The sequence below is a fragment of the Balaenoptera physalus genome, assembly GCF_965194825.1.
Source record: "Balaenoptera physalus genome assembly, chromosome: 11".
In the NCBI taxonomy this organism is placed as follows: Eukaryota; Metazoa; Chordata; class Mammalia; order Artiodactyla; family Balaenopteridae; genus Balaenoptera; species Balaenoptera physalus.
Genome location: NC_138896.1, coordinates 32,701,105 through 32,728,541, shown reverse-complemented (window position 1 = coordinate 32,728,541; position 27,437 = coordinate 32,701,105). Strand labels below are relative to the sequence as shown.

The 27,437-nt window shown below is 51.3% G+C and overlaps 3 protein-coding genes and 1 long non-coding RNA gene across 8 annotated transcripts in view; 3 read left to right on the top strand and 1 right to left on the bottom strand.

The window, feature by feature from the left end:
- The window catches only part of PTK7 (protein tyrosine kinase 7 (inactive)), a 60,802-nt gene extending 52,222 nt beyond the window's left edge, over nt 1-8,580 (top strand). For both annotated transcript variants that reach the window (XM_082414578.1, XM_082414577.1), the window contains exons 18-20: nt 5,605-5,756; nt 6,917-7,095; nt 7,587-8,580. In XM_082414578.1, coding sequence (XP_082270704.1) covers nt 5,605-5,756; nt 6,917-7,095; nt 7,587-7,747 — 492 coding nt within the window. In that variant the 3' untranslated portion in view covers nt 7,748-8,580. The remainder of the gene's footprint in view (nt 1-5,604; nt 5,757-6,916; nt 7,096-7,586) is intronic.
- Nucleotides 8,411-15,482, bottom strand: LOC309638524. The gene is made up of 2 exons (XR_014251183.1): nt 14,368-15,482; nt 8,411-14,065 (listed from the first exon to the last, which is right to left on the bottom strand). It is a non-coding gene; the product is annotated as an uncharacterized lncRNA (long non-coding RNA).
- A 166-nt stretch (nt 15,483-15,648) lies between these two features.
- Nucleotides 15,649-25,162, top strand: SRF (serum response factor). Of its 3 annotated transcripts, XM_082414590.1 has the most exons (8): nt 15,649-16,509; nt 17,420-17,494; nt 18,133-18,399; nt 19,874-20,135; nt 20,695-20,814; nt 21,868-22,059; nt 22,470-22,546; nt 22,772-25,162. In XM_082414590.1, exons 1-8 carry the CDS (start codon nt 15,991-15,993, stop codon nt 22,865-22,867), a joined length of 1,608 nt encoding a protein of 535 aa, XP_082270716.1. In that variant the 5' UTR covers nt 15,649-15,990; the 3' UTR covers nt 22,868-25,162. The 3 variants fall into 3 exon arrangements, with proteins under 3 accessions (XP_082270716.1, XP_082270715.1, XP_082270714.1); XM_082414588.1 differs by lacking the exon at nt 17,420-17,494 and having other exon boundaries at nt 15,656-16,509; XM_082414589.1 differs by lacking the exons at nt 17,420-17,494; nt 20,695-20,814 and having other exon boundaries at nt 15,652-16,509.
- Nucleotides 25,163-25,826: 664 nt separating this feature from the next.
- CUL9 (cullin 9) overlaps nt 25,827-27,437 on the top strand; it is a 38,832-nt gene continuing 37,221 nt past the window's right edge. The window contains exon 1 of one of the 2 annotated variants that reach the window (XM_082414569.1): nt 25,827-25,923. The gene's annotated coding sequence lies outside the window, so the exon portion shown is untranslated. The remainder of the gene's footprint in view (nt 25,924-27,437) is intronic. The other variant, XM_082414570.1, reaches the window with a different exon arrangement.

Sequence of the window (27,437 nt, the reverse complement as noted above, 5' to 3'; positions counted from 1 at the left end):
GGAGATTTCGAAGTTTCAGCACTGTATCCTGTGATATCTCCATGGATCACCTGCAAGCTAATGATGGGACCAGGAGCAGGGGCAGCTTAGCACACCTGGTGGACAGGGCTTTGCTTTAAGCAGTCAGATGCCGGATGGGAAGCAGCAGCCTGTTTGGGAAGAGCAGGGAAGTGTCACGGTGGCTTAGCCAGAACTCGGGCGAGCCCCCAGGGTGTTAAAGTTGGAAAGGAGGGGTGGATCTGGTCTTTACCAGAGTGCAGGTGTTTATAACAGCATTTGAAAATTAATCCCCTGGCCATCTGATGGCGCCTTGCCCAGCAGTAAGGAAACACTTAACTGGCTTGGGTTAACAGAATTCCCTTTTACTGTCCTCGCTTAGCCAGTATTTCCAGAAGCACTGCTTCTCTGGAAAGATAGCAAGTTAGTCACTGGGCCAAGACCTCTGTCTTCTGTTCCCATGACTAGCAGCAGATTGTTTAGCTTGTGAGCCAGAGCAGAGAGGGCAGGCTGAGGGGAAAGCCAAGTCTGATGAGGGCTTGTTACAAAAGCCTTTGTCTGCCCCTTACAGACAACCGGGCAAGGCTGGACAATGCCTTGGCGTTTTGAAGCCTGAAGTAGAGTGTGTCCATTTATAATGCCTTTTACCACCAGTGTCACTTGGGGCTTCCTGAGGATGGCAGCCTGGGAGCTCTTTTGGGAGCATGACCTCTCCTTTTCCTTGGAGATCCAGTGCCCGGCTCTGCATCCAGGGACGGCTCAGTAATGCCGGTGGACCTGTTCTCATTGGCTCATGCATTTGGTTGGAAGCTCTCCGGAGATTTTGTGGCTTCACTTTTGATAAAGAAAATACACGAAGAAGATGAGATTTCCCCTAACTCTTTTTTTTTAATAATTTTATTTATTTATTTATTTACTTATTTATTTATTTATGGCTGTGTTGGGTCTTCGTTTCTGTGCGAGGGCTTTCTCCAGTTGCGGCAAGTGGGGGCCACTCTTCATCACGGTGCGTGGGCCTCTCATCACGGCCTGTCCTGTTGCAGAGCACAGACTCCAGACGCGCAGGCTCAGTAATTGTGGCTTACGGGCCCAGTTGCTCCGCGTCATGTGGGATCTTCCCAGATCAGGGCTCGAACCCGTGTCCCCTGCATTGGCAGGCAGACTCTCAACCACTGTGCCACCAGGGAAGCCCTCCCCTAACTCTTGGTAGTGGCCTGTGTTCAGCCTGTCTGCACATGCAGTGTCAGTTGATATATTGGATATGTAATGGGTCCAGACTGGTCGTGGTTGGGATCAGTGCTGCCTAATAGAACTTCCCGAGGTGGTGGAAACATTCCATACCTGTGCTGTCCAGTGCAGTGGTCACCAGCCCCATGTGGCTACTGAGTACTTAGCATGTGGCTAGAGAGACGGAGAAGCTGAATTTTTTATTTTATTAAGTTTTAATTAACTTAAATAGCCACACGGGGCTAGGGGGCTACTGGTTTGGACAGTGCAGGTGTAAACCATTGTTTTTAAACTTTTTTTGACTGAGACACACAGTAGCAAAAAAAAAAAAAAAAAAGCACATTTTACATCACAATGCAACACAGACGTGCATATTTATTTATTTATTTTAAATATTCTAAAGTGTCACTTTTTAAAAATTAATTAATTTATTTTTGGCTGCGTTGGGTCTTTGTTGCTGCGTGTGGGCTTTCTCTAGTTGTGACGAGTGGTGGCTGCTCTTCATTGCAGTGCACGGGCTTCTCATTGCGGTGGCTTCTCTAGTTGCAGAGCACAGGCTGTAGGTGCGCAGGCTCCAGTAGTTGTGGCACGTGGGCTCAGTAGTTGTGGCTTGCGGGCTCTAGAGCGCAGGCTCAGTAGTTGTGGTGCACGGACTTAGTTGCTCCTCGGCATGTGGGATCTTCCCGGAGCAGGGCTTGAACTGTTGTCCCCTGCATTAGCAGGTGGATTCTTAACCACTGCGCCACCAGGGAAGTCCCAGACATGTATATTTAAAAAATGAAAAAAGTTCCGTGAATGATAGTTATCCTTACCACGTGTGATACCCTCTGATATTTTCTATTCCTTTAAAAAAAGAAAATGCTGGTTAAGATTCACTAAATGGGTTTTATGCCATACTAGTAGGTTGTGACCACAATTAGCAAACCTCCAGTGGAGGCAGTGGGTCCTGCAGGGATCTCACTGGTCAGAGCACACAGACTGAGAAGATCTGTCTTTGGAGTGACCCCTCTCCCAGTGTTTGGACTCAGCTCCTCTCCTGGCCTTTCTGTGACCCTGGGAGCCAGGCTGGTGAAGCTGCTCGGAGCCAGCCAGCGATGCCGAAGGGCCAGTCCACAGCCAGCACCCCACCCCTGGGGTCACTGATGGCAGACAGCCCTTCCTGTGCCCCCATCCACAGTGAGGTGACCCAGGAAAGGCGGCTGCAGTGTTGAGGAAAGAGCCAGGCTTTGGCATTTGGCTGGGACTGTGGGCAAAGCTGAGGAGGAGCCCACCTCACAGAGAGCAAGCAGGGGAGCAGCTAGCCTGGCTCAGGGCCCGGGCACACAGTAGGTGCACAACAAGTGTTCCCACCCCCTTCCCTCTGACTGGGTGGTCTCCTTCTTGCCCTGGGTAATGTGGGAGCAGCCCTTCTACCACTCACATTCACCTTTGTTCCTTTTTGAACTTCAGGGACATAGAATCAGATAAACCACAATCTTGGTTAATCTGTGACATACTGTCATTGGTCCACACACAGGCTGCTTTTACTTAGTTATTGTTATTTTTTTAATGTGTTTATTTGGCGTGTGTATGTATGTGTGTATGTTTGTTTCATTTTGATATTTCAAACTTAAAAGACTATAAGAATAGTTCAAGGAGCTCCTACAAACCCTTTATCCAGATTCAATCGTTTACATTTTGCCCCATTTGCTTTATTATTCTCTGTGTCTGTATATTATTATTTTTATGCACTTTTCTGAACCATTGGAGGTAAGTTAGAGGCCAACTTTTGACCTTTTGCAATCATATGTGTGGCAAATGATACCTTGTCGGGTCTTGATTAGTATTCTCTTGATCACCCGTGATACTGGTCATTGCCCACGTTTGTCTCTCCGTGATTGCGTATGTGGTGGGTGGCTTCTCCCTTATGGATCCTGAAAAGTGAGTCTGTGTGCTGGAAGAAATACACAGCTGGCCAGGAACTTGTTAAATAACCTTCCACGCGGACCTCTTTGCATTTCTGTTTGTCTTGTTTTTATACACAAGGAAATGCTACATGTCCTGTGTCCCTTGGTGTTGCTCCCAAGGTTTGGATAAGGTGACAGAGGCGTAGGGACCATTGGTTTTTACAAGCACTCTCCTGGTGCTCTGATTTTACCTCTGTTTGGCATGGCTCACCTTCCCCCAGTTGGTGGCACCCTTCTGCAGGTACAATTCTGGCCTCCCTTCTAGACTGCCCTCTCACCAGGAGCCCAGTCTTGCCATCCCTGTTATATTCCGTCAGCACCCAGTTGTATGTGGTGTATAGTAGATGCTCAGTTGATATTCGTTCAGTGCATTGGTGTATATTTTTAAAATGTTAATATTTCTTAATTATAATTACATTTAATATGTTATATAATGTATTATATGTAATACATTCACATGGCTCAAAAACTTTTAAAAGGTATCAGTGAAAAATCTCCCCAACTCTCTTACACTTTGGAAAATAGTTTTGCATTATTTTGTAATGCTAGAGCTACTCACAGTCCATGACCCCACACTGCTGGGTCTTAGTTGTGGCCGGTGGGCTCCTTAATTGTGGCTTGTGGGCTCCTTAGTTGCGGCTCACCAGCTCCTTAGTTGCGGCACGTGGGCTCCTTAGTTGTGGCATGCGAACTCTTAGTTGCGGCATGCATGTAGGATCTAGTTCCCTGACCAGGGATCGAACCCGGGCCCCCTGCATTGGGAGCTCGGAGTCTAACCACTGTGTCAGCAGGGAAGTACCCAGCACTGTTCTTTTTTCTTTTTTTTTTTTTTTTTTTTAATTTTATTTTTGGCTGCATTGGGTCTTCGTTGCTGCACGCGGGCTTTTCTCTGTGGCGAGCGGGGGCTACTCTTCGTTGCGGTGCATGGGCTTCTCATTGTGGTGGGTTCTCTTGTTGTGGAGCATGGGCTCTAGGCGTGTGGGCTTCAGTAGTTGTGGTACGTGGGCTCGGTAGTTGCCCAGCACTGTTCTTTTTTTTTAAAAAAATTAATAGCTACTTTATTTATTTATTTATTTTTAGCTGTGTTGGGTCTTCGTTTCGTGCGAGGGCTTTCTCTAGTTGCGGCAAGCGGGGGCCACCCTTTCATCGTGGTGCGGGGGCCACTGTTCATCGCGGTGCGCGGGCCTCTCACTATCGCGGCCCCTCCCGTTGTGGGGGCACAGGCTCCAGACGCACAGGCTCAGCAGTTGTGGCTCACGGGCCCAGTTGCTCCGCGGCATGTGGGATCTTCCCAGACCAGGGCTCGAACCCGCGTCCCCTGCATTAGCAGGCAGATTCTCAACCACTGCGCCACCAGGGAAGCCCCCAGCACTGTTCTTAATAGCGAAAATCTGGCGGGGGGTGGGGGAAACAAATTTCCACCGACATTAGAAGGAATAAATTATGATGTGTTTATGATGAAAAAGAACTCAGTACAATGATATCCCAAAAAAAGGATGAACCTTGCAATGTTAAGTGAAAGAATCAAGGCACAAAGGAATATACATATTTGTATGCTTGCAGCCTTATCTGGTTCTAAAACAGGCAAAATGGAATTGTATTGTTTGTTTAGGAACATATGCATAAGCAGTAAAACTGTAAAGAACAGACAAGACATTATTTTCATAGAAGTCAGGATAGTGATTACCTCTTGAGGAGAGAGAATTTGTGATGGGGAAGGAGCCAGTGGGGGGCTTCTGGGGGCCTATCATTGGTTTGATTTGTTTTTAACTTGGTGACTGTTAGCTGGGTGTGGGCGTTATAGTTATTCGTGAAAGTAGACATATATTTTATGAGCTTTTCTATATGTAGTTCACACCAAAAATATAAACCAAAAGTTTCCCTACCTTTTCTCTCTGGTCTCCAGCTACCCTTCTCAGAGGCAACCAGTGTGTGTGTGTGTGTGTGTGTGTGTGTGTATCTATCTACTTTCGCTCACACATATATTTTATATATAGATATATATGATTGTTTATTTTGTTTTTTATGAAATGCAACTAGTAGAAAATATGTAACTTTGAAGTAAAAAAAAAAAAAAAAAGAGGAGCAACCCCTAAAGATGTGAGCTATACTTACTGCCCAGTTATTTTTCACTCAGCAGGTGGTCACTATGTGTTCTCCCCACCCCACCTGCCACTCACTTAATCTAGCACCTGCTATGCATGGGAGTGGGGCCGAAAACTTTATTTCATTCAATTCAGTTCTCCAACAACCCAGGAGGGCAGGTCCTGTTATTCCCATTTTACAGAGAAGGGAACAGGCTATTGTGCCTTTGTTTTGGGGCTTCCTTCAGCATCACATTAATGGTGCTGAGACCCCACCAATAGCTGTGTCAAGGGCGGTCCGCTGATACCCCAGTCCTGATCTGCTCTGACAGCCCCCTTTCTCGTTCCAGGTGGCTCTGTGTACCCAAGTGGCCCTGGGAATGGAGCACCTGTCCAACAACCGCTTTGTGCACAAGGACCTGGCCGCTCGAAACTGCTTGGTCAGCGCTCAGAGACAGGTGAAGGTGTCGGCCCTGGGGCTCAGCAAGGACGTGTACAACAGGTAGGGGGCACAGGTGGGGTGGGCGAAGGGCAGAGGGCAGACACAGATGGTGGGGGATGGGAAAGGGCTTAGTCCAAAGCTGGAGGCTCCGGGAGGGGCAGAACCTTCCCACCCTCTCCCAAGGGTGCAGTAGGCATCCCAGCCAGTGGACCACAGCTCCCTGATCTTACACATTTTCTCTAGTGATAAAAAAAAATTATAAACCTTTTTCAAAAGTAACTAGTCACACTTTATATAGTTTTATATAGAATTTAACTATTCATATGGTTCCCTCTGTAACTTCCTGAATTCAGTAATTATTATTTTTAAGGCTAAGACTTAAAGCTTAGCACCCATAGCCAGAGATCGCGCTGGAATATACATTACCTAGTGCCTCCGGGAACTTCCCCTCGAGTCATCCCAGTTCTGACTCACCCTGGTTTGTCTGACTGTTGCTTTAGTCATGATTGGTTTCTCACTAGTAAAGCCCTTTAAGATTTCTTTCCATTTAACGTGTTCATTTTTCACACTTTTAAACTAGTAGAGAAAGTATGTATGATTATTAGCTTTTAAATATTGACATTAGGCGAAGTCTGATTCTTTTTTTTTTTTTTAAAGTACATTTTTTTTTTTTTAATTAATTAATTTATTTATATTTATTTTTGACTGTGTTGGGTCTTCACTGCTGTGTGAGGGCTTTCTCTAGTTGTGGCAAGTGGGGGCCACTCTTCATCGCGGTGCACGGGCCTCTCACTATCGCGGCCTCTCTTGTTGCGGAGCACAGGCTCCAGACGCGCAGGCTCAGTAGTTGTGGCTCACGGGCCTAGTTGCTCCACGGCATGTGGGATCTTCCCAGACCAGGGCTTGAACCCGTGTCCCCTGCATTGGCAGGCGGATTCTCAACCACTGTGCCACCAGGGAAGCCCGAAGTCTGATTCTTAAGGGAATTTTTTAACTGTCAGACCCCATGTGGATGCCTCCAGATTTCATCCAGTATACAACCCCCACCCCCCACCCCACCCCTTGCTAAGCAAAAATGTTTCCAATTTCCCGGAATGCCTTGATACAGAAAATCTGGGCTGTAGCTTGGGTATGAGACCCAGACCTGGGGTGAGGTTGGGATCCCAGGCTGTGCCCCTCATCCCCCCACCCCCATGCCTGTGTGTCCTCTTGTCCCGCAGTGAGTACTACCACTTCCGCCAGGCCTGGGTGCCGCTGCGCTGGATGTCCCCTGAGGCCATCCTAGAGGGCGACTTCTCCACCAAGTCTGATGTCTGGGCCTTCGGCGTGCTGATGTGGGAAGTGTTCACCCACGGGGAAATGCCCCATGGTGGGCAGGCAGATGATGAAGTGCTGGCAGGTAGGCAGCTCTATTTCCGAGAGACAATTCCAGATGTTCTCTAGGTGGAGAGCTTGCTCAGGGTCCCGGGGCCAGTTCAGCTCCCCCACCCCTCTCAGGGCTGGTATCAGCACGTACATGGATACGGCCACTCCACTTGTTAGATTACCGAAATACCTTCATACTGGTTGGTAAATAGTCCTTGTTCCCAGCGTTCACTCTAGCTACTCTGGTGCCTGCCTATTGATCCCACTTCAGCCCCTGTTCATTGGCTGCTTCTTGTGCTGCTTGGACGCTGCCCCCTCCAGCCAGAGAGAGCTGGGACCAGGGGAGTCCTCCCCTTTGCTTGCAAGATGCTTTCTATAAGCTCCTTGAATCCTTGCTCACCCACACTGGCCAGCGTCCCTCAGAGTCTCCCCCACGTGGTTGCCTGTGGGAACTGCAGGCTCCACAGAGTATTGGACAGGCAGTTAAATATTTTGACTAACCCTCTTCACACCGTCTTTCTGCAGACTTGCAGGCTGGGAAGGCCAGACTCCCGCAGCCTGAGGGCTGCCCTTCCAAGCTCTACCGGCTGATGCAGCGCTGCTGGGCCCTCAGCCCCAAGGACCGGCCCTCCTTCAGCGAGATCGCCAACACCCTGGGAGACAGCCCCGCGGATAACAAGCCGTGAGGAGGGAGCCCAGGCAGGCTGTGCCTCAGGATGGCGTGGGCAGGGGAGGACCTCCTGAGGGGTGCCCACAGCATGATGGGCAAGATCCTGGTCCTCTTGGGCCCTAGGGGCCCCGCCCGGGCACCACAGGCACTGCTGAGGTCAGGCAGGGCCTGGGCTTTCTTCCTCTTCCTCACCCTCAGCCCTTGGGGAGGCTGATTTGGACCCAGACTGGGTGACTGGGGCTTTGGGCTGGGCAGCTTTCTCTGCCACCCCTTCCCCCATCAGGGACAGTGTGGGTGCCTCAGGTAACCCCAATTTCTGGCCTGGGTCTCCTCCCCTCCACCAGGTCCAGTTCTGCCACTCACCTGCCAACTTCCTTGGGGGAGGGCTAGGCTGGAGGTGAGCCGGCTTCAAGGGGAGTTCCTTAATATACTCAAGTCCTGGATTGTTCTGGCCCCTGGGGACCACTTTGGGGTCTGCACTAGGATCATGGAGGACCCAGCCAGCGAGTCCCCCCCTCCCTCCATGGACATGTGCACACTGACCCAGACCTGCGCCTCCTCCCCACCCTTCTCTCCTTTTCTCATCCTAAGTGCCTGGCAGATGAAGGAGTTTTCAGGAGCTTTTGACACTATATAACCCGCCCTTTTTGTATGCACCGTGGGCGGCTTTTGTATGTAATTGCAGCGTGGGGTGGGAGGGCATGGGACGCAGGGGTGGGTCCTGGAGGAGATGGGACAGTGGGCCACCCCTGCCTCACACCTTTATTGTTGTTGTTGTTGTTTGTTTGTTTGTTTTGGTTTTTTTTTTACACTCGCTGCTCTCAATAAAGAAGCCTTTTTTACAACCTGCTTCTGATGCTCATTCCCTACTTTTTGCCCATAAATGATGTGCCTTCTTCCCTCGCTTATCAGAAGGGGCCATGTGCCTTCCCGGAGTCTTGGGGGGTGCTTCGGCAGGGATAACTGGCAGACACTGGTCCTTCTCTCTGGTTTGTGGAGCAGTTGAATACTTTTTTTTTTTTGGCCACACTGTGTGGCTTGCAGGGTCTTAGTTCCCCAACCAGGGATTGAATCCGGGCCACAGCAGTGAAAACATGGAGTCCTAACCACTGGACTGCCAGGGAGTTTCCTCCTGGGGCTGTTGAGAATGTGGGCTCAGAGGAGGTGAGGCCACCTCTTGTTCATGTGACCCTGTGTTGCTCTTTGAGGCCAACTAATTATTCTCTGCTGGCTGGCCTGGTACTCACGCTCAGGTATTGAGCATAGAAGTGTGAGGAGGGAACTAGTTAGAGTGGGATTGGAGAAGGAGTTAGCGACAGATTCAGGTCTCTGAATCCCTTTAAGACTCTAGGAAGGTGATGGAGGAGATAGGACTGAGCAGAGATGCGCTTAATGCCTCACTGCTCCAGGGCTTTCAGCCCTCAGCTGGTTTGATTCCTGCCTCTTCATTACCTAGACCTTGTGTCATCAGTTACACTCTACCATATCGTAACTTCAGCATGGTTCCCCATCCTAAAGAGATAAGTCCTGACCCCTGGAATTGCTCTAGTTCCTTCTGTTCCTCACCAAATTTCTCAGTAATGAAAAGAACAGCTAATATTTATTAAATACTTGCTCTGTACCAGTCACTTTGCTAAGCACTTAACATGCATTATCTTATTGCACTTCTGTGACCACTCTGTTAGCCAGATATTATTGTTCCCATTTCACAGATTAGGGAACCAAGGCTCAGGGAGGTCAGGTAGTTTCCCTAAGGTTGCACAAATGGTAAGTGAGCCACTGTTGTAGATATACAGTGTGGTACATCCCTCAGGTGTGTTGGAGTGTAAAAAAACAAAAACAAAAACAAAAAAAACCCATAAGAACAATTTCTCTAGAGCAGTGCTTTTCAAATTGTGGGTTGTAACCATCATTTAAAAAATATGAAACAATAAAAAACTATCTGAGTACATTGTATACCTTATGGGTAAGTATTGTTTTACAAAATTTTGTTTATTATATTTGATATGTGTTTGGGTATGTTAGCTTATGTCAGCTATGGAGGTGGTGCTGCGGCATAAAAACCCCAAATCTCACAACAACAATTTATTTTTTTCACAGATCTGCAAGTTGGTGAGGTTTGGCTGATCTTGGCTGGACTTAATTGAGTTCAGGCGGGCTTGGCACCAGGTGGTAGGTCTGGTTTGGGTCTACTCTGCTGGCCCCCAGAGCATGCTCTCATGCAGTAGCAGGAGCACAAGAAGTCCCGCCAGATCATGCCAGCACATTTAAAAGCGTCGGTCTGTTAACATTTTATCAGCCAAAGCAAGTCACATGTCAAAACCCAACATCAGCACTAGTAGGATGTGACTGCAAAGGATGTGGATATCTTATTCCAACACAGGGTGTGAAAATGGGGTACAATAATTGAATTCACTCCATGTTGTGATGTAAAAATTATTTCCTCCTGTGGGATGCACTCAGAAGTACTGGGAAGGCAGTACTGTAGAAGGTCATTTATCACTAAGCCTCTTCTTAGAGGCGTCAAGGAAGATGCCTGGTCTTCCTTGACCGCTCTGCAGTGGCTAACACTGCTGGCCACATCTGCCTTTTCAAATTCTCCTCTCTTGCCTTTGGTGATGGTACGCCGTATCCACCTTCTCTGACCAGGCCTTCTCCAGCCCTGGTTGTGGCTTCCTTCTTCTGCCTGCCCCAGAGATGGCTGTTCTCCTGGCTTCTGTCCTTGACCTTCCTCTCTCTACATTCTCACCCTCAGGAATCTCATCTTACCTCATGTGACTTTAACTGGCCCTTCAGTGTGGACAGTTCCCAAAGCATTAGCTCCAGTTCCAGCCTCTACCTCAAGCTTCAGACTCACACTCCCGTTTTTCTACAGGACATTTCTCTCTACCTGTTTCCCTGGGCCCAAACTGAACTTACCTCTCTCCCAAACCTGTTCTTTAAGCCAAGTTCCCTGTTTCCATTATTGGTGGAGAATAGTCACCCTTACTTAGAATCTCAACCCATCATGAGCCCTCTTCTCTGTGCACCCCCTTCCCATGCAGGCCATCACCAAGATCCATTTATTCTACCTCTGCCCTGTTTCTATCTTTGCTTAATTTTAAGGGAAAATTTTTTGCATAAAAGTAATACTGATCATGGAAGAAGTCAAGTGGTACAGACTTGCATAAAGCAAAAAATACATTCCTCTAGAAGGAACACACCCAAGCTCATTCTACAAGGCCACCATCACCCTGATACCAAAACCAAACAAAGACATCACAAAAAAAGAAAATTACAGGCCAACATCACTGATGAACATAGACACAAAAATCCTCAAAAAAATACTAGCAAACAGAATCCAGCAACACATTAAAAGGATCATATACCATGATCAAGTGGGATTTCTCCAAGGGATGCAAAGATTCTTCAATATATGCAAATCAATCAGTGTGATACACCATATTAACAACTGAAGAATAAAAACCATATGATCATCTCAATAGATGCAGAAAAAGCTTTTGACAAAATTTAACACCGATTTATGATTAAAAACTCTCCAGATAGTGGACACAGAGGGAACCTACCTCAACATAATAAAGGCCATATATGACAAACCCACAGCAAACATCATTCTCAAAGGTGAAAAACTGAAAGCATTTCCTCTAAGATCAGGAACAAGACAAGAATGTCCACTCTCACCACTATTATTCAACATAGTTTTGGAAGTCCTAGCCATGGCAGAGAAGAAAAAGAAATAAAAGGAATCCAAAAAATGAACTTATTTGCAAAGCAGAAATAGAGACACAGATGTAGAGAACAAACTCATGGATACTAAGGGCGGAAGAGGGGGGTGGGATGAATTTGGAGATTGGGATTGACATATATACACTACTATGTATAAAAAGATAACTAATGAGAACCTACTGTATAGCACAGGGAACTCTACTCAATGCTCTCTGGTAACCTAAATGGGAAAGAACTCTTAAAAAAGAAGGGATATATTTTTACGTATAACTGATTCACATTACTGTACAGCAGAAACTAACACGACATCGTAAAGCACCTATACGCCAGTAAAAATTAAAAAAATAAACAAAACACATTCCTCTCGTCTGATGGAAAGCACGATGAGTGTTTGCAGCGTGGCTTTTCCTGACATTTCCTGGGCACACTGACTCATGACCTTTCCATCCCCTCTAATGCTGCCATCACCATTGAGACCTCTTTTCTTCTATGTGAAGTTAAGAATCCCTGTGTAGAATTCTGCTCAATCTTATGTGGCAGCCTGGATGGGAGGGGAGTCTGGGGGAGAATGGATATGTGTATATGTATGGCTGGGTCGCTTTGCTGTGCACCTGAAACTATCACAACGTTGTTAATTGGTTATTTCCCAATGAAGACAGTTTTAGAGTGTTACTAATTTTTTTTTTTTTTGGTGATAGCAATTTTTTTAAAAGCAATCTTGGACTTCCCTGGTGGCGCAGTGGTTAAGAATCTGCCTGCCAATGCAGGGGACACGAGTTCGAGCCCTGGTCCGGGAAGATCCCACATGCCGCTGAGCAACTAAGCCCGTGCACCACAGCTACTGAGCCTGCACTCTAGAGCCCGAGAGCCACAACTACTGAAGCCCGTGTGCCACAACTACTGAAGCCCACACGCCTAGAGCCCGTGCTCCACAACAAGAGAAGCCACCGCAATGAGAAGCCTGCGCACCGCAACGAAGAGTAGCCCCTGCTCGCTGCAACTAGAGAAAGCCTGCACGCAGCAACAAAGACCCAACACAGACAAAAAATAAATTAATTAATTTTTTAAAAAAGTAATAAATTTTTGTTCCGATTTTATTTGGGTGATAAAAATCAGGAGAAAGAAAGTTCAGGGTGGGAATGGTGTAGAATGAGGGGATCTGGCTGAAATTCTGATGCCCTTCTGGAGGTCCTTCATGGTCTGGATGGACAGGGGGCTACTGCCATTGAGGCCTTATCGGAGAAGCACCAAACTCACATTCCAGGGAGGCCAGGCAGGGGACTTATCTGAGTTCAGTGGGCTGTGCAGAGTCTATAGTGAGCCTGGGAGCAGATGCCTCTTCTCTGGCCACCGTTCAACTCTGCTCCAGAATATTGTGCTCCTGCAGGCACGTAAGCCCAGGGTTGCTAAAAATTCCAATTTTTTGAGAGAGGCCAGATAATCAGATTTCTATGTAAAATCTCCTGATTTTAAAATATTCTATGGTCCAAAGAAGACACACCTATGAGCCAGTTTTTGATTGTAACTTTATCCACATCAGCAGTTTTGTTTCCTGAACCTGCAGTAATGTGGTGTGGGTGTAGTGGTGCCCCCCTTCCCCTGCCGGTGATAAAGGGCTGTGAAGGAGCTGTGGCACTAAGCTGCTGTGCAATTGCCCTGGGGTTCGGTGAAATGGGAGAGATGGCAGCCTCTGGGAAGGGAAGCTGAGTACTCTTGTCATCCTGGACCCCCTTCCCTGTGGACGTGGCAGACGGCTGTGTTCTCTGCTGAGTGGGGTGCCACCGCTTAGGGCTGCCCACCCTGCGTGTCTGAAGTAGGTTTTTCAAATGTAAAAGTCTTTAGAAGCCAGGCAAGAATGAACCCCAACGGCTGTGATTTTAAGACTGTGCGGCTTAGACAAATCCCAAGTAAACGTTTGTGGCCCCTGAAGCCCGTCTGGAACCTATTTATCTATTTGACCTGTTCTGAAGCTCTTGAGCTAACACATTCCATATGTTTAACTACCTGTTGTGCAGAGTAAATTAGGAAAAGAGAAAAAAAAAAAAAAACTCTTTAAAAAACTATTGGGAAAGGGGGGGAGAGGAGGGCTCTTAATTCCTGTATTTAGGGGTTTGATGAACAAGCCATGTTTTTAGTATGTATGTGTATATGTATGTATATATACACACATGATATCTCACAAATCACTTGAACATACTTTATTTCAGTATTTTCAGTCTTTGGATTGCGATTCACAGTAAGAAATGCAGTTGACGTTGTCATCCAGTACACACACATTGAATCATATGAAACTGACAGTATCCTACCCTCTTGACCTATAAAATGGCAATTTCATATGGTTCAAACTAAAAATAATACAAAGAAAAGTTTTATGCAACAATATTTACTCTTGTCTCTTTTTTTTCTGAGACCCATTACTTTATTAATTTAAATGCTGGTTGCAGTATACTAAATTGATTTCACTATCACTACCACTTTATTCACAACTGACTGCTTTATTTAATCTCCATAACAATTTTTAAGGCAGGAATCATCATCCTATGCCATCCCCTTAAACACAAGAGGCTGTTTATCCTAGGGACAAGGTGATTACCTCCCTAACCACTTACTTAGACCACCACTGCACTTTTTTTTTTTTTTAATTTATTTATTTATTTTTGGCTGTGTTGGGTCTTCGTTTCTGTGCGAGGGCTTTCTCTAGTTGCGGCGAGCGGGGGCCACTCTTCATCGCGGTGCGCGGGCCTTTCACTGTCGCGGCCCCTCTTGTTGCGGAGCACAGGCTCCAGACGCGCAAGCTCAGTAGTTGTGGTTCACGGGTCCAGTTGCTCTGCGGCATGTGGGATCTTCCCAGACAAGGGCTCGAACCCGTGTCCCCTGCATTGACAGGCAGACTCTTAACCACTGCGCCACCAGGGAAGCCCACTGCACTTTAATCTATATCTCATCTAATCTTTTTAAGGACCTCATACCAACAATGAGTAATGTGGAGTTTGGAGAGGTCAAAAATTTGTTTCCAGGCACAGGGCTAGGAAGAGGCAGCTTCCAGATTTTAATAATTTCTGTAATAGTAAAGCTCAAGCTATTTTCACTGCCTTGGAGCTAAGAACCAGACCCAGACCCTGAACCTGGGTTTTGCAGCACTCCACTCTTTTTTTTTTTCCTCCTATGGGCTTTTCTTGGCTTTCAAGAGAAGGGCGTGTGTGTGTGTGTGTGTGTGTGTGTGTGTGTGTGTGAGAGAGAGAGAGAGAGTATGTGTGTGACGCATGCACTTGCTTGCTTGCTTAAACTTTCTGTCCGGCTACACTTTTTCCCAGGCCTTTGCACTGGTTGAGGGGTGGGCTTTATCCCCACGACCACCCCCTCCCCCAGCCCAGGCCGCAGCTGGAAGTCTTTACAGATCATCATCTCTCCTCCCTGCCCCCACTGGGGACCGGGAGGCCGACTGTCTCCCCCGGTCTTTTCCAGATGTACGTCTGCCAAAGATCCCCGCCCCCCCCCAAAACCAGCATAGAGAATGATGAATGAGGACCGGGGAGCCGGCCTGGTGGGAAAGTGTCGTCGCCTTGAAAAGAGAGGGAAAGGGAAAGGAAGTGGTGGGGGGGAGGGGAAGCGGTGGAGCCGAGAGGCCGCAGGGCGAAGAGTGTAGACAGCGGGGACACAAGCCCCCTTTGCTCCGCCAGTAACGTTGACTCCCTCGGGAAGGCGTGGGGAAATGCTCTAATCCCTGCAGTCCCTGGGAATTTGGGCTGCATATCATTTACTGCAATCCGCACAATCCACTCAGGGACTATCCCAGTGTTAGCTTCCAGCCCTTCCAGCACCGGGTTCCCAGTACCGCTCCCTCTCCTCCGCAAGACTGTGCTCCAGTGCTCTTCCAGACTTCCTCTACCGCAGGTTCCTCCCAATTCTCTCTACCATTCTCTGGTCAGGGGGGCGGAGTCGTACCTCCTCTCCTGTTCCTTTAAGAGGCGTCGGCTCCTCCCCTTTCGGAGTTGCCGTCTGACGCGCGATGACAGCAGCGAGTTCGGTATGTCTATGCAAATAAGCGCCCCCTGTGGGCCAATGGGGAGCGGAGGTGCTGGAACCGCGGACCAATGGGGCGGGGGTGCAGGGGCTCACCATATAAGGAGCGGCCTCGCCATAAAAGGAAACATTGTATCTCTTTATATGGGGGGAAGGGTCGGGGGATCCCTTGCCACCAGCGCGTGGTCCCGGCCCCCTCCACCCGCCGTCTCGGCCGCGGCCAGCAGCCCCTGCCCCCCGGGGGACACTGACGGCCGCCGGGCGCGCCTCCCTAGCGTACGGACAGGGGGCGCTCCGCGCGGCCTGGGGCAACCCGGGCCACAGGGGCAGGAAAGTGAGGGCCCAGGTCGGCCCGGGCGTGCAGGGGCCCCGGGTTCGCAGCGGCAGCGGCGGCAGCGATAGCGGCACTAAACAGCAGCAGGAGCGCCGGGTTGAGCCGGGAAGCCGATGGCGGCGGCGGCGGCTCCGATTCCTCGCTGACTGCCCGTCCGCCCTCCTACTTTGAGCGCCATGTTACCGAGCCAAGCTGGGGCCGCGGCGGCGCTGGGCCGGGGCTCGGCCCTGGGGGGCAGCCTGAACCGGACCCCGACGGGGCGGCCAGGCGGTGGAGGTGGCGGCGGGACTCGCGGGGCTAACGGGGGCCGGGTCCCCGGGAACGGCGCGGGGCTCGGCCCGGGCCGCCTTGAGCGGGAGGCTGCAGCAGCAGCGACAACCACCCCGGCGCCCACCGCGGGGGCCCTCTACAGCGGCAGCGAGGGTGACTCGGAGTCTGGCGAGGAGGAGGAGCTGGGCGCGGAGCGGCGCGGCCTGAAGCGGAGCCTGAGCGAGATGGAGCTCGGCGTGGTGGTCGGTGGGCCCGAGGCGGCGGCGGCGGCCACCGGGGGCTACGGGCCGGTGAGCGGCGCAGTGAGCGGGGCCAAGCCGGGTAAGAAGACTCGGGGCCGTGTGAAGATCAAGATGGAGTTCATCGACAACAAGCTGCGGCGCTACACGACCTTCAGCAAGAGGAAGACGGGCATCATGAAGAAGGTACCGGGCCGGGAGGCTGGCCGGCCACGGGAGACCGGGAGGGTGGGGACGCGCAAGGGGAGCCCGGGAAGGAGGCAGAGCCGAGGCGGAGGTGAGAGGCGGCAAGTCCGCAGGAGGTGTGTGGGAGGGGATGGCTGTTGCCCCAGGAGGGTGAAAGGGGAGGGGCCGCCAGGGAAATGTGGGGAGAGGGGAGATGCCGGGAATGTCCGGAAAAGAGAGGAAAGGCGCCGAGGTGGGAGTGACGGGCGCCAGAAAGGACCGGGGCCCTCGTAGAGCGGAGGAGTGAGGAGTGGTAATGGGAGGCTGCGGGGCTGCCCGGGAGGTGGTTAACGAGACCCGGGGGTCAGTAGGTCCAGTGCGCTCTGGTGTTGGGGGGGAAGGCGCCGGAAAAGCAGGGAGAAGAGAAGGTATGGGGGTGAGGAGGTTGGAGCTGCATAACAACAATGAGCGAACATGTGTGGGAGGAAGGTGGGCATCACTAGAGTAGTGCTGGCTGGAAGGATGGGCAGGGCTGATGACCGAATGGGGCTCAAGAGCCCCAGGTAAGGGAGCAGGGCAGGAGAACTGATGCTGCCCTGAGCATCAGAAACCAAGTCCTGAGATGGCCATGTGTCTTCCGTGCATCCACTGGAAGCCAGCACACTCCCTGCAGGACAGGCTTCAGAATCATTTGCCCCTGGAACAAGTGGGATTTCCAGCCCTAGGGAAAAATCTGTGCACGGAGTTTGGGGAGGTTTGCAGAGGTACCTAGGAATGCCTCCTCTTCTAGCTGATTATCCAGTGAAAAGGATGAGGAAAGGAGTTGTCTTGGGGTATAGAAGATATGGGAAGGGATGAAAGCAGAGGAACTGGGAAACAAGAAGCTAGAACTCTGGGAACATTGGCCGGTGTTTATATTTATCCCATATAGAAACCAAGGCTGCTTCCAGTGGGTGGTGGAACTTTGTTGGGAGTGAGGATGCTACCTATGGGGCCATCCTTGAAGGTCTGTGAAGGTCCCCTTCCTGGGTTTATGGCAGGGTAGTAGCCGCTAATCTAGCTGCCATCTCCCCTCACTCCAGACACTGTTGAATCAAGACAAGGAAAGAGAAAAGGGGGAGCAGAGTATTATAGAGCAGGACAAAATGGCAACAGGTTAGTGCCTGTGCAGTTTCTGGGAAGAAACATGGGACATTTTAGAGCTTAGGTGGCCCCTTATCCCTAATATCTATGTGACTTCCAGTGTAGTAGCGACTTCATCCTGGTCCCTGTGACGGTGAGGAGGTAGTGGGAGCCATCTCTTCGTGAGGCTCTGGGCACCAAGCTGTAGTGAGGAGCAGCTACCTGGGCCCCTCCGTGTCTGCTGAGGTGTTATATGTTCTGTCACCGGGAGCTGTGGCTATTTGCTTGGGGTATCTGCAGGTCAGTGAGGCTGTTCCTCAAAAGAGAAGCATGGGGTTTTTCTACTCTTCAGCTCACCTTCAGATATCCTTCAGATAAGACCCCTATAGAGTCACTGGAGAGGAAGGTAATTATGGGAGTGGGGGCTTGAGATCACTGTGTACTTCCCTCTCTTTCCCACTGCCCAAGGAAGGTAGAGATTAAAAGTTTTGCTGACCTACCCATCTCCCCCCCTACCCCCAGGCCTATGAGCTGTCCACGCTGACAGGGACACAGGTGCTGTTGCTGGTGGCCAGTGAGACAGGCCATGTGTATACCTTTGCCACCCGCAAACTGCAGCCCATGATCACCAGTGAGACTGGCAAGGCACTGATTCAGACCTGCCTCAACTCGCCAGACTCTCCACCCCGCTCAGACCCCACCACAGACCAGAGAATGAGTGCCACGGGCTTTGAAGAAACAGATCTCACCTACCAGGTGTCGGAGTCCGACAGCAGTGGGGAGACCAAGGTGTGTTTGGGTCCCCTGTCTGAGGGGAAGGAAGGGGAGGGACTTGACCGGCAGAGAGGGGAAGGGGTCTCTCACCCTCGCCCAGGACAGGTGGATAGGTGCCTACTGATGTGGAGTGGAGCCGGGTTAGTGCCCCGCATCTTAGGGTACAGGTGTCCATCCTCTCTATCCTGACAGGAGGCCGGCCCCCTAGATAAGCGGGCGGCCTCCGTGCCCATATAAGGCCGGCTCCGGCTCCACGCCGGCCTCCCGCCTGCAGCCCGCCTGCCTGGCAGGGCCCTTGCATTCCTCCCGCCAGCTGTCTCCCTGCTGGGGGCGGGGGCGTCGCTTAGCCCTGCCCTCCTGGCCGGCTGGGTGGCCGGGGAGTAGGAAGGGAGTGCTCATGGGTTCCAGGGTCCTGGGAAGCCAGCACTGTCAGCAGGCAGGCTAGCTGACTAGGCGGGAGACTACCTTACTAGCCAGCCGCCTGCCTCTTCAGGATGTCCGGGTCTGCACACGTTAGGGAGTGTATTCGCCCGGCTGCTAGGGATGCCGGCCGTGGTTACGCCTCCCCCTTCCTTTTCCCGGTAAGGAGAGGGGGTGGAGCTTCCTCCCTTGCTGCTCTGGGGAGCGCCACCTTCCGGGTGGCCCTTCACTAACTGGCCAATCGGAGGAAGCGGCACTGTTTGCCTTAGCAACGCCTCCGCCAATCAGGAGCTTCGAGCTCCACTGCTTAGCAAACATCCCGCGCTGACCCACCTCCAGTATCGGAGCCCCCTCAGTTCTCTGGGCTTGGTTCTCAGCTCCTGGCTTCCTCCTTCCTCTTCGAAGAACAAAGCCTCCCTGAGGGAAGAGTCAGTGCTCTAGGCTCCCCACTCTTTTAGCAGTAGGGCTAATTTATTCCCATGAAATTTTGCTGAATGAATAAATTCTTTTGGTGCTTCATTGCCAAACCCCCAAGATCGCTCTCAAACCCTAAATTCCCTGAAAAACTGTCGGTCCCTATCTCAGAAGCCTGGCAATTCAGAGCTGGAAGGACCCTTTTAAGGATGACATAGTAGCCCAGCCCCCTCATGTTTACAGAAGAAGAAAACTGAGGCTCAGAAAGAAGAGGTTTTCCAAGGGTCACACAGATTATCATTGCCAGAGCTGGGAACAGACCTCAGGTGACGTTATCATTGTCATCATTATAACAGCAGCAAATACTTACTGCTTTTTTTATGAGCCAGGCACTATTCTAAGTGTTTTACATATGTTAACCTGTTTAATCTTCACAACACCTATGGGGTAGGTATTATCCTTCTTTTACAGACAGAAGACTAAAGAAAAAAGCTCAGCAGCTCAATAACTTGTCTAAGAGTCAGGCTGCAGGTAAATGGTGGACTTGGGATTTGAACGCAAGCACACTGGTTCCATTCTGGGCTGTCAATCCACAGTTTCTTGAAGGGGCAGGGTCTGGTAGAGGCTCACCACTCCATCTTTACTCTGGGTGTAGGATACACTGAAACCGGCCTTTACTGTCACCAACCTGCCGGGTACCACCTCCACCATCCAGACAGCACCCAGCACCTCTACCACCATGCAAGTCAGCAGCGGCCCCTCCTTTCCCATCACCAACTACCTGGCACCAGTGTCTGCTAGCGTCAGCCCCAGCGCTGTCAGCAGTGCCAACGGGACTGTGCTGAAGAGTACAGGCAGCGGCCCTGTTTCCTCCGGGGGCCTCATGCAGCTGCCTACCAGCTTCACCCTGATGCCTGGTGAGTCACAAGGGGCAAACTGAGCATGCTAAGAGTGGGTTTAGGGCTGGCACAAGGAGAATGACTTTCCTCACTCAGAAAGAGGGTGAACAGGGGCCAGAGCCTGAGAGAAGCCTCTATGTCCCTTTGGTAGGCACTGGGTCCCTCCCCACTGGGACTTGAACTATCCTTGTCAGTAAGTTTCAACCATATGCTCTGGCCTTGTCTAGCAAGCCCAGCCCTGTGCCTCCATTGCCACAAGGACAGCAGACATTCTACCACTTCCCTACCTTGACTGGAAGGCAGATCATGTCCTTGATGGGTCAGTGCCTGCTCCTGTGTCAACCAAAGAGGGTAGAGTCAGGGCCTAGGGCAGGAGGAGGAGGGAAGGGCAAGAGCAGAGCGTGGAAGCCCCTGGAGACAAGATTCTGGTCATGAAGGGCCTCTTTGGCTCCCAGGAAAGATAGTGATGGGAGTTGGGGATAGGATGCCAGACCTTGGGCCTGGGGGTGTTTGAGGGTGCTTGGTGCAGGTGGTGGCTGGGTAGGACAGAGCACGAGTAAGTCTCTGTGTCTCATAGGTGGGGCAGTGGCCCAGCAGGTCCCAGTGCAGGCCATTCAGGTGCACCAGGCCCCACAGCAAGCGTCTCCCTCTCGCGACAGCAGCACAGACCTCACGCAGACCTCCTCCAGCGGGACAGGTATAGCTCGAAGCTCTGTCACCTCCCTGCTCTGCCTCCTTCATGAGGCCTAGCAGCAGGTGCCCAGCAGTATCCATCCCGTAACTAAGGTCAGAGAATTTCTTAATGTGGAGACTGAGGCTTTTGGGTTAACCCTTACCCTAATCCTTATGAGAAAGTCAGGTGAGGATGGTTGGGTTTCGACTCCTGCCCTGCAGCAGGGCTGTGGATTTCAGGAAGAAATTAGGGACCACTGAAGCTACACTCTTTACTTAGGTGAGAAGCCTGAGGCCCAGAAAGGAGAAGTTACTTACCCAAAGACACACGTTTGCTCAATTACCAGGAAGGACTTATATAGAGTAGTTGTCTCCTCGTGGGAGGGTGTCCTAGCTTTTGAGTAACCATAATTCCCCTCTGTGTCTCTAGTCATTTCAGAAATGACGAGACACTTTCAAAATAAAAGTACTTTTAAGTACTTTAAGTTATTTGCAACCTTGTTACACGAAGTTTGGTCTGTGGAAGGAGGACCAGTATCACAGCATCACCTGGGAGCTTGATAGAAATGCAGACTCTTAAGCCTCACCCCAAACCTACTGAATCAGAATCCACATTTTTAACAAGTTCCCCCGGTGACTGTATGCACATTAACATTGGAGAAGTGCTTATTTAAAAGCTGAATCTGTTAGCCACATGTTGAGGAAGAGAGAAGAGGAGTGAGAACAAGTAAAAAATGGGATGAGGGAGCTCTCTAAAAGAAGAGTATCTGAGTTTGCTTGGGTTGGGTCAGTCATTGTAATCTTTGTTTTTCCCAGGGCCTTGGGGTCTTGGAACAGAGCAGATAGATAATGGAATAGAACGATGTGATAGGATACAGTTAAAGGTTGGTGTGGTTGTGTTCAAGAAAAAATAAGGATATTCTTAGTTGATGACAGGCAACCAAGGAATAAGTTTTATCTAGCTTTTGACCTGGGAAATGGCAAGAGGGCTCTGGAGGCCTGTAGTTCCTGGGGGTGGGATGGGGGATGTCAATATGGACCAGTGCCGACCTCCCTGACGTGTGTCTGTGTTTGCCAGTGACGTTGCCCGCCACCATCATGACGTCATCTGTGCCCACAACTGTGGGAGGCCACATGATGTACCCCAGCCCCCATGCGGTGATGTATGCACCCACCTCGGGCCTGGCTGATGGCAGCCTCACCGTGCTCAATGCCTTCTCCCAGGCACCATCCACCATGCAGGTGTCCCACAGCCAGGTCCAGGAGCAAGGTGAGTTTGGGGGGGGGGGCAGGGCTGCCGAAAGGAGGGCCATTTCCTCCCTTACACACACACACACACACACACACACACACACACACACACATTCAAATGCCTCCCCCAACTCAGATACACACACTCACATACCTAAACCAGGTGCTCACACATATACCTACACATTTACACACACATACAGATGCTTGCACACACACTCCAGCATCCAGGCTGTCCACTTGGACACCACTCATGCACACTTGAACACCCACACCCACATACGTACTTAGACACATTTGGACACTTACCTTTGGGCACTTACATCTGAGACTCACCCAGTCACTTGTGCATTTATCACCACACCTCCAAGATGTGGAAGTTTCTCTTGAGCTAGTGATTTGAGTTTCTCCTGTGGTTTTTGAATGCAGGTGGCGTCCCCCAGGTGTTCCTGACAGCGCCATCTGGGACAGTGCAGATCCCTGTTTCTGCAGTTCAGCTTCACCAGGTAGGTGGGGGCACCTTTCACCCTAGTCAGCCAGCCCCTTCTTTATCTTGACCTCAGGGATTCCATTACTGGGTGGTCCAAGCCAAGATCCTTAGCCGAGAGGCCTATCCATTTTCCTGGTCAGGCCTGTGTGGTGGGCAGGCAGGCAGGTGAGCAGGGGGCAGCCTGAGCTGGCTGGTGAGTTCCAGCCCCCTACCTCCTGCTTACCCATCCCCTTCCCTCCAGATGGCTGTGATAGGGCAGCAGGCCGGGAGCAGCAGCAACCTCACCGAATTACAGGTGGTGAACCTGGATGCCGCCCACAGCACCAAGAGTGACTGATCCGCCCTGCCGCCCTGGACAGATGGCCCAAGGGACGGCACCACTTATTTATTGTTGCCTTTTCACGTTTTCTTTACACACATGTTGACGGGCCGCAGGAGGGAGGCGGGGAGGAGCAGTGGGCAGCCACGGGACTGAGCCCTCTCACTCCAGCCAAAGAAATGGGCCAGCCTGCCCTCCACCCCACCCTCCCTCACCCTCCCCTCCTTCTAGCTCCACCTCCCATCTCTGTTGATGGTGGGGCTGTCCTGCCTCCTCAGACTCCCCTTGCCAGCTTGGCTCCGTGTTTGCCATGAGTATTAGCTTACCCAATGGGACCGTGCTCCCCCTCCCACACACAGGTCTCTGTGGGACGAGGCACTGTGTCCCCCTGAGGAAGCAGTCGGGGTCCTCTCCCCAGCCTCCTTGCTGACTCCACGTCAGCTCTGCGTCTGCCACAGGCTGGGTCAAAAGAGCCCTAACCCTGCCCCTCAGGGAGCCAGCTGGGGAGATGGGGCTTCTTCCCTCAAGACTTGCCCGTGCCCATGGCCCCTGCAGCTCCTGAGTAGTGGGGCCTGTGCACAGAGCAGATTCCTGGGGTGACCTGCCCTGCCCTGTCGCTCCCCTCGGAACTCCGGAGGCTACTGGGTTGGAGGGAACCACCGGTGTTCCCTCTCCCCCTGTCTTCCCCCCCTCCTCCCAGCTGCTTTACTTAAAGTTGATTCTGAACTTTTTATTTGAGGAGACGAAGTGAAAACAAATCTATAAATATATATTTTTAAAATATTTAACTTTTTTTTATGGCGTTTTTCTCGTCCCCCTCCCTGCCCAAGCTCCCCTTCCCTGGGGAGCCCTGGGGCTCCCTGGAGCTGGCTGGGCTTCTGGGGACAGAGCCGCCCCATGAGCTTGGGGCCCGCCAGTGTGTGGGGGAGATTCTGGGATCGCCCGGTCCTGGGTTGTTTCCAGGAGAAAACCGGGGGAGGGGCCCTCAGGCCATGCCCCAACGGGGTGGGGAGGGTGACCCACAGCTCTGGGCCTCTTTTTGTCCTTCAGGGCTGTTGCTAGGGAGAGGGAAAAGGGAGACCAAATGTGGGGACGGGGGTGGGAGGGTGTCAGAGGCAACCGACTTCATTTGTGCCACACGCATGGGCATTGCAGCCTTGTGCGCCCCCAGGCCTGCAGCTGCCTGGGGCCCAAGTTGCAGTGAGCAGGGTGGGGTCTGGGAGGGGGCGGAAGGCAGGAATGGGGGGGCAGAAGAAATGGGAGCAGCTCTTGGGCTGAGTGTGGGGATAGGGGAGCCAGAAATGGCAGCTCTCCCAGGGAGTGAGCAGCTACTGTAACTTTTTAAAATTAAGACAAAAAGCCTTGAAGAAAATGACTTTATTTTTCTAAGTGTAACCTCAGTATTTATGTAATTTGTACAGGGGCCGTGCCCCACCCCTTCTACCCGCTTTGGGGTAGACCTTGAGGGTGGGCCAACATAGGGGGAGGGTCTTTTACCCTGTGTCAGAGCCTACCTTTACCACCTGTATCCAGAGAGGGAGCTTTTTCAGAACAGGGCAGCGGTGGAGTGGAGTTTTATTAACCCCTTAGGACTGCCTTCAGTAGGAACAAGCCTGCTTCTGTGATTAGGTGAAGGGGTGGGGGAAATTTTTACGCACAGCCTAGTTATCAAGGGGATGATTTGCCGACATGTTTGAGAACCTCCGAACCTCTAACCCCCGTTGCTGTCTTGCCCCAGTTTGGGGTGCCAAGATGGAAGTCATCTTTCTGGCTTTCTCCTGGAGATAGCTGGGGGCTTATGGGTGGCTTACAAGATTGGGGCATGGCAAATCAGGGGCTAGAGAGTGGGGGAGCTTGGGACTCAGGTCTGTAACTGCCCAGCCCCTTTTCTCTGCTCTTGTTTTCACTCCACCATCACTCACTCACTCCCCCCTCTCACCCAGGGGAGGAGACCTTGATGAATTCCTCCTCTCCTTCCCACAAAAGACAGACCCAGTGAGTGAATCAGGCAAAGTGCTTATAATGTGTGTTGTGTGAGCGTGGCCTTGGGAGAACATGTGTGCGTCAGGGACGAGGTGGCATTTATATGTGCAGCGACCCTTGGTGTTTCCCTTCCTTGATGGCTCTGGGGTGTGTGTGTGTGCCTGAGTGAATGTGTGTGTGTGTGAATGTGGGGTGTGTATGTTAGTGGTTTCTACTTCCCTGGGATGCTGACCCAGGAATAGTGGACATGGTCACAGTCCTATGTACAGAGCTTTCTTTTGTATTAAGAAAAAATACTCTTTCAATAAATGTATCATTTTTGTGCACAGACTGTGGGGTCTTTGCCTTTGTTTTCCCATATTGGAGGGAGGGAGGTGTGAACGTGAATCAAACCCCAAAAGTTGCTGCTCTGAGAAGCAAGCCTGGCTGTTTGATGAAATGCTAAGGAGTGCTTTGGGCTGTTGAAATTCTAGGATTATACCTGAGGAACATTTCCGGGGGGGCTCGGGCCTTTATCTTTGGCCCCAGCTGTGCTAGGTGCTTAGGTCAACACAGAGAGGAGCAATTTTAATTAATAGGAAAAGTGACGCAACCAATCCAAAGCATCGGGTTTGGGAAACTCAGGGCCACGTGACCTAGTGCAAAATAAGAGGAAAGCCCTAGGGTGGGAGTGTGAGTTTCGGTGGGGGATGAGGAAGGCAGACCTAGTGAAGAGGAGGGAGGGCTTCAAAGTTGATATTGGATGGAAAGGGCTGCCTACGGCTGCTGAGAAAGGAGCAACGTGACCACGACCCTGGGCTCCGCGGGCAGCACCCCACTCACCCTTCCTGGGGCAGCTCGCCCCCAGCGCAGCAGTCCTCGGGTACTACGCATGCTCCGCTTACGCGCGGCGCTGCTGCCGCGCTCGGCTGTGGGCCGCGGTGGGACCCGTAGCCGCCCGGCCGTGCGTGCACTCGCGACGTGACCCGGAAGGGAGCTGCTGAGGAGGCGGGGCCAGGACGGCGGGGCCAGGACGGCGGGACCAGGACGGCGGGATCAGCACGGCGGGACCAGCGCTGTGTCCCAGCGAGGGCCGAGCCGGGCGGTGGGAGGTGAGAGGAGGGTTCTGCGCCGATCCGGTCCCTGCCTCGTTCCCTCCCCGGTCCCTGCCTCGTTCCCTCCCCGGTCCCTGCCTCGTTCCCTCCCCGGTCCCTTGCCCACTCTCCGTGGGGCTGACGACAGGAGCCAGGTCTTGCTGAGATTCTCGGACCAGTCAGCCTCCTCCGACCGCGCCTCTCCATCCTCACCCCGCCCCCCAAGCCCGTTACTGTGGCGATGCGGGCCTCCTCCACGGCCCCTGCTGGCCTGCAAGCTCGGGCCTGATCTTGCCACCTACGCCTGCCTGCTGTCTCATCCCCGCATCCAGACCTCGCCTCCACACCTCAGTTTATTGCTCCTGTTCTAGGCCCTCCCTCTCCCCCCATTTAGGCCTTTCCGATGGTGTTACTTCACCCTGCTCATCAGTTGTCCATCGCACATCTCTGGTTACCTCCCTGTCCTGCCCCCCATGCTAACTGGACCCCTACCCCCATCGAGGTCCACATCCCATGTTTCCCCTCCTCTTCACGCGTTTCTTCTATTCTCATCTTCTATCCCTGTACCCCAACATGATCCCTGCCCTGATCACCAGTTCTTCATCTTGGTGTATCGTCCGTTCTTATCCTCATCATTCCCTGTTGCCCCCACACTGCTTCATAGTGTTCCTTGATCACTAGCATAGTCATCACTCCACACGTGTTTATAATCTTTTCTGACTTAATAGCGTTCCGTTTATCTGGGGACTGATCCTACCTTCTCTAAGAATAATAATATTAGATTCTGTTTACTAAGCGCTCACTGTATGTTAGAGGCTGTTATAAATGCTTTATATATGTGATCTTACTTTTTACAACAACTTCGTGAGTTGGGTATGAATATTATTACCATCTTGCAGAGTAGGAAACTGAGGCTTAGAAGTTAAGTAACTTGTCCAAAAGCATGCACACAGTAAGTGAAAGAGCCAGAATTCAGAGTCCCATTTATCTGACTCTGAATCTGTACTATTGATATATTGCCTCTCTAGAATCTCTACTGTCTCCTGACCTCATTCCCTAGCCTTCAACTCCATGATTACTACCTCTGTCTATAACTACCTGACTTACAGCCTCACCGTACCTACTGCATAAGTGCAGGGTGGGACCTGGTGTTTTTCTCGCATGATTTTACTTGGCCCCCTAGTCCCCTCCTCCTTTCACAATATTCTCATACCCTTTTCCCATCCAGCCATCTGCACGTGGGGGCCTCCTTTCGTCTCTGTTCTCTGTATCTGCCGTGGCCCACCCTTTTATATCCACAGTCCAGTTTTACCCTGTCATTTATACTCCTTGTCCTACCACTTCCCCATCCTGCCTTTCCTGGCTTGTTCTGGCCCCACCATCTCACAGGCTGCTGTCCTACCTGCTCACCCATGTCATCCTTCTAAGTCCTGATCTGTACCCCTCAGCCACCCTACTGTTCTGCCCAAATTGTCCTGATTAACTGTCAACTCTTTTTGTTACCTTGCGTTTTATTCTTCTCATCCTCTTTT

Excerpts from the sequence above, each read along its gene's own strand:
- SRF (XM_082414590.1), top strand. The coding sequence starts at position 15,991 with ATGTTACCGAGCCAAGCTGGGGCCGCGGCGGCGCTGGGCCGGGGCTCG. Across the intron at positions 17,495-18,132 it reads CTATGGGGCCATCCTTGAAG|GCCTATGAGCTGTCCACGCT; the intron begins GTCTGTGAAGGT and ends CCCTACCCCCAG. Across the intron at positions 18,400-19,873 it reads ACAGCAGTGGGGAGACCAAG|GATACACTGAAACCGGCCTT; the intron begins GTGTGTTTGGGT and ends CTCTGGGTGTAG.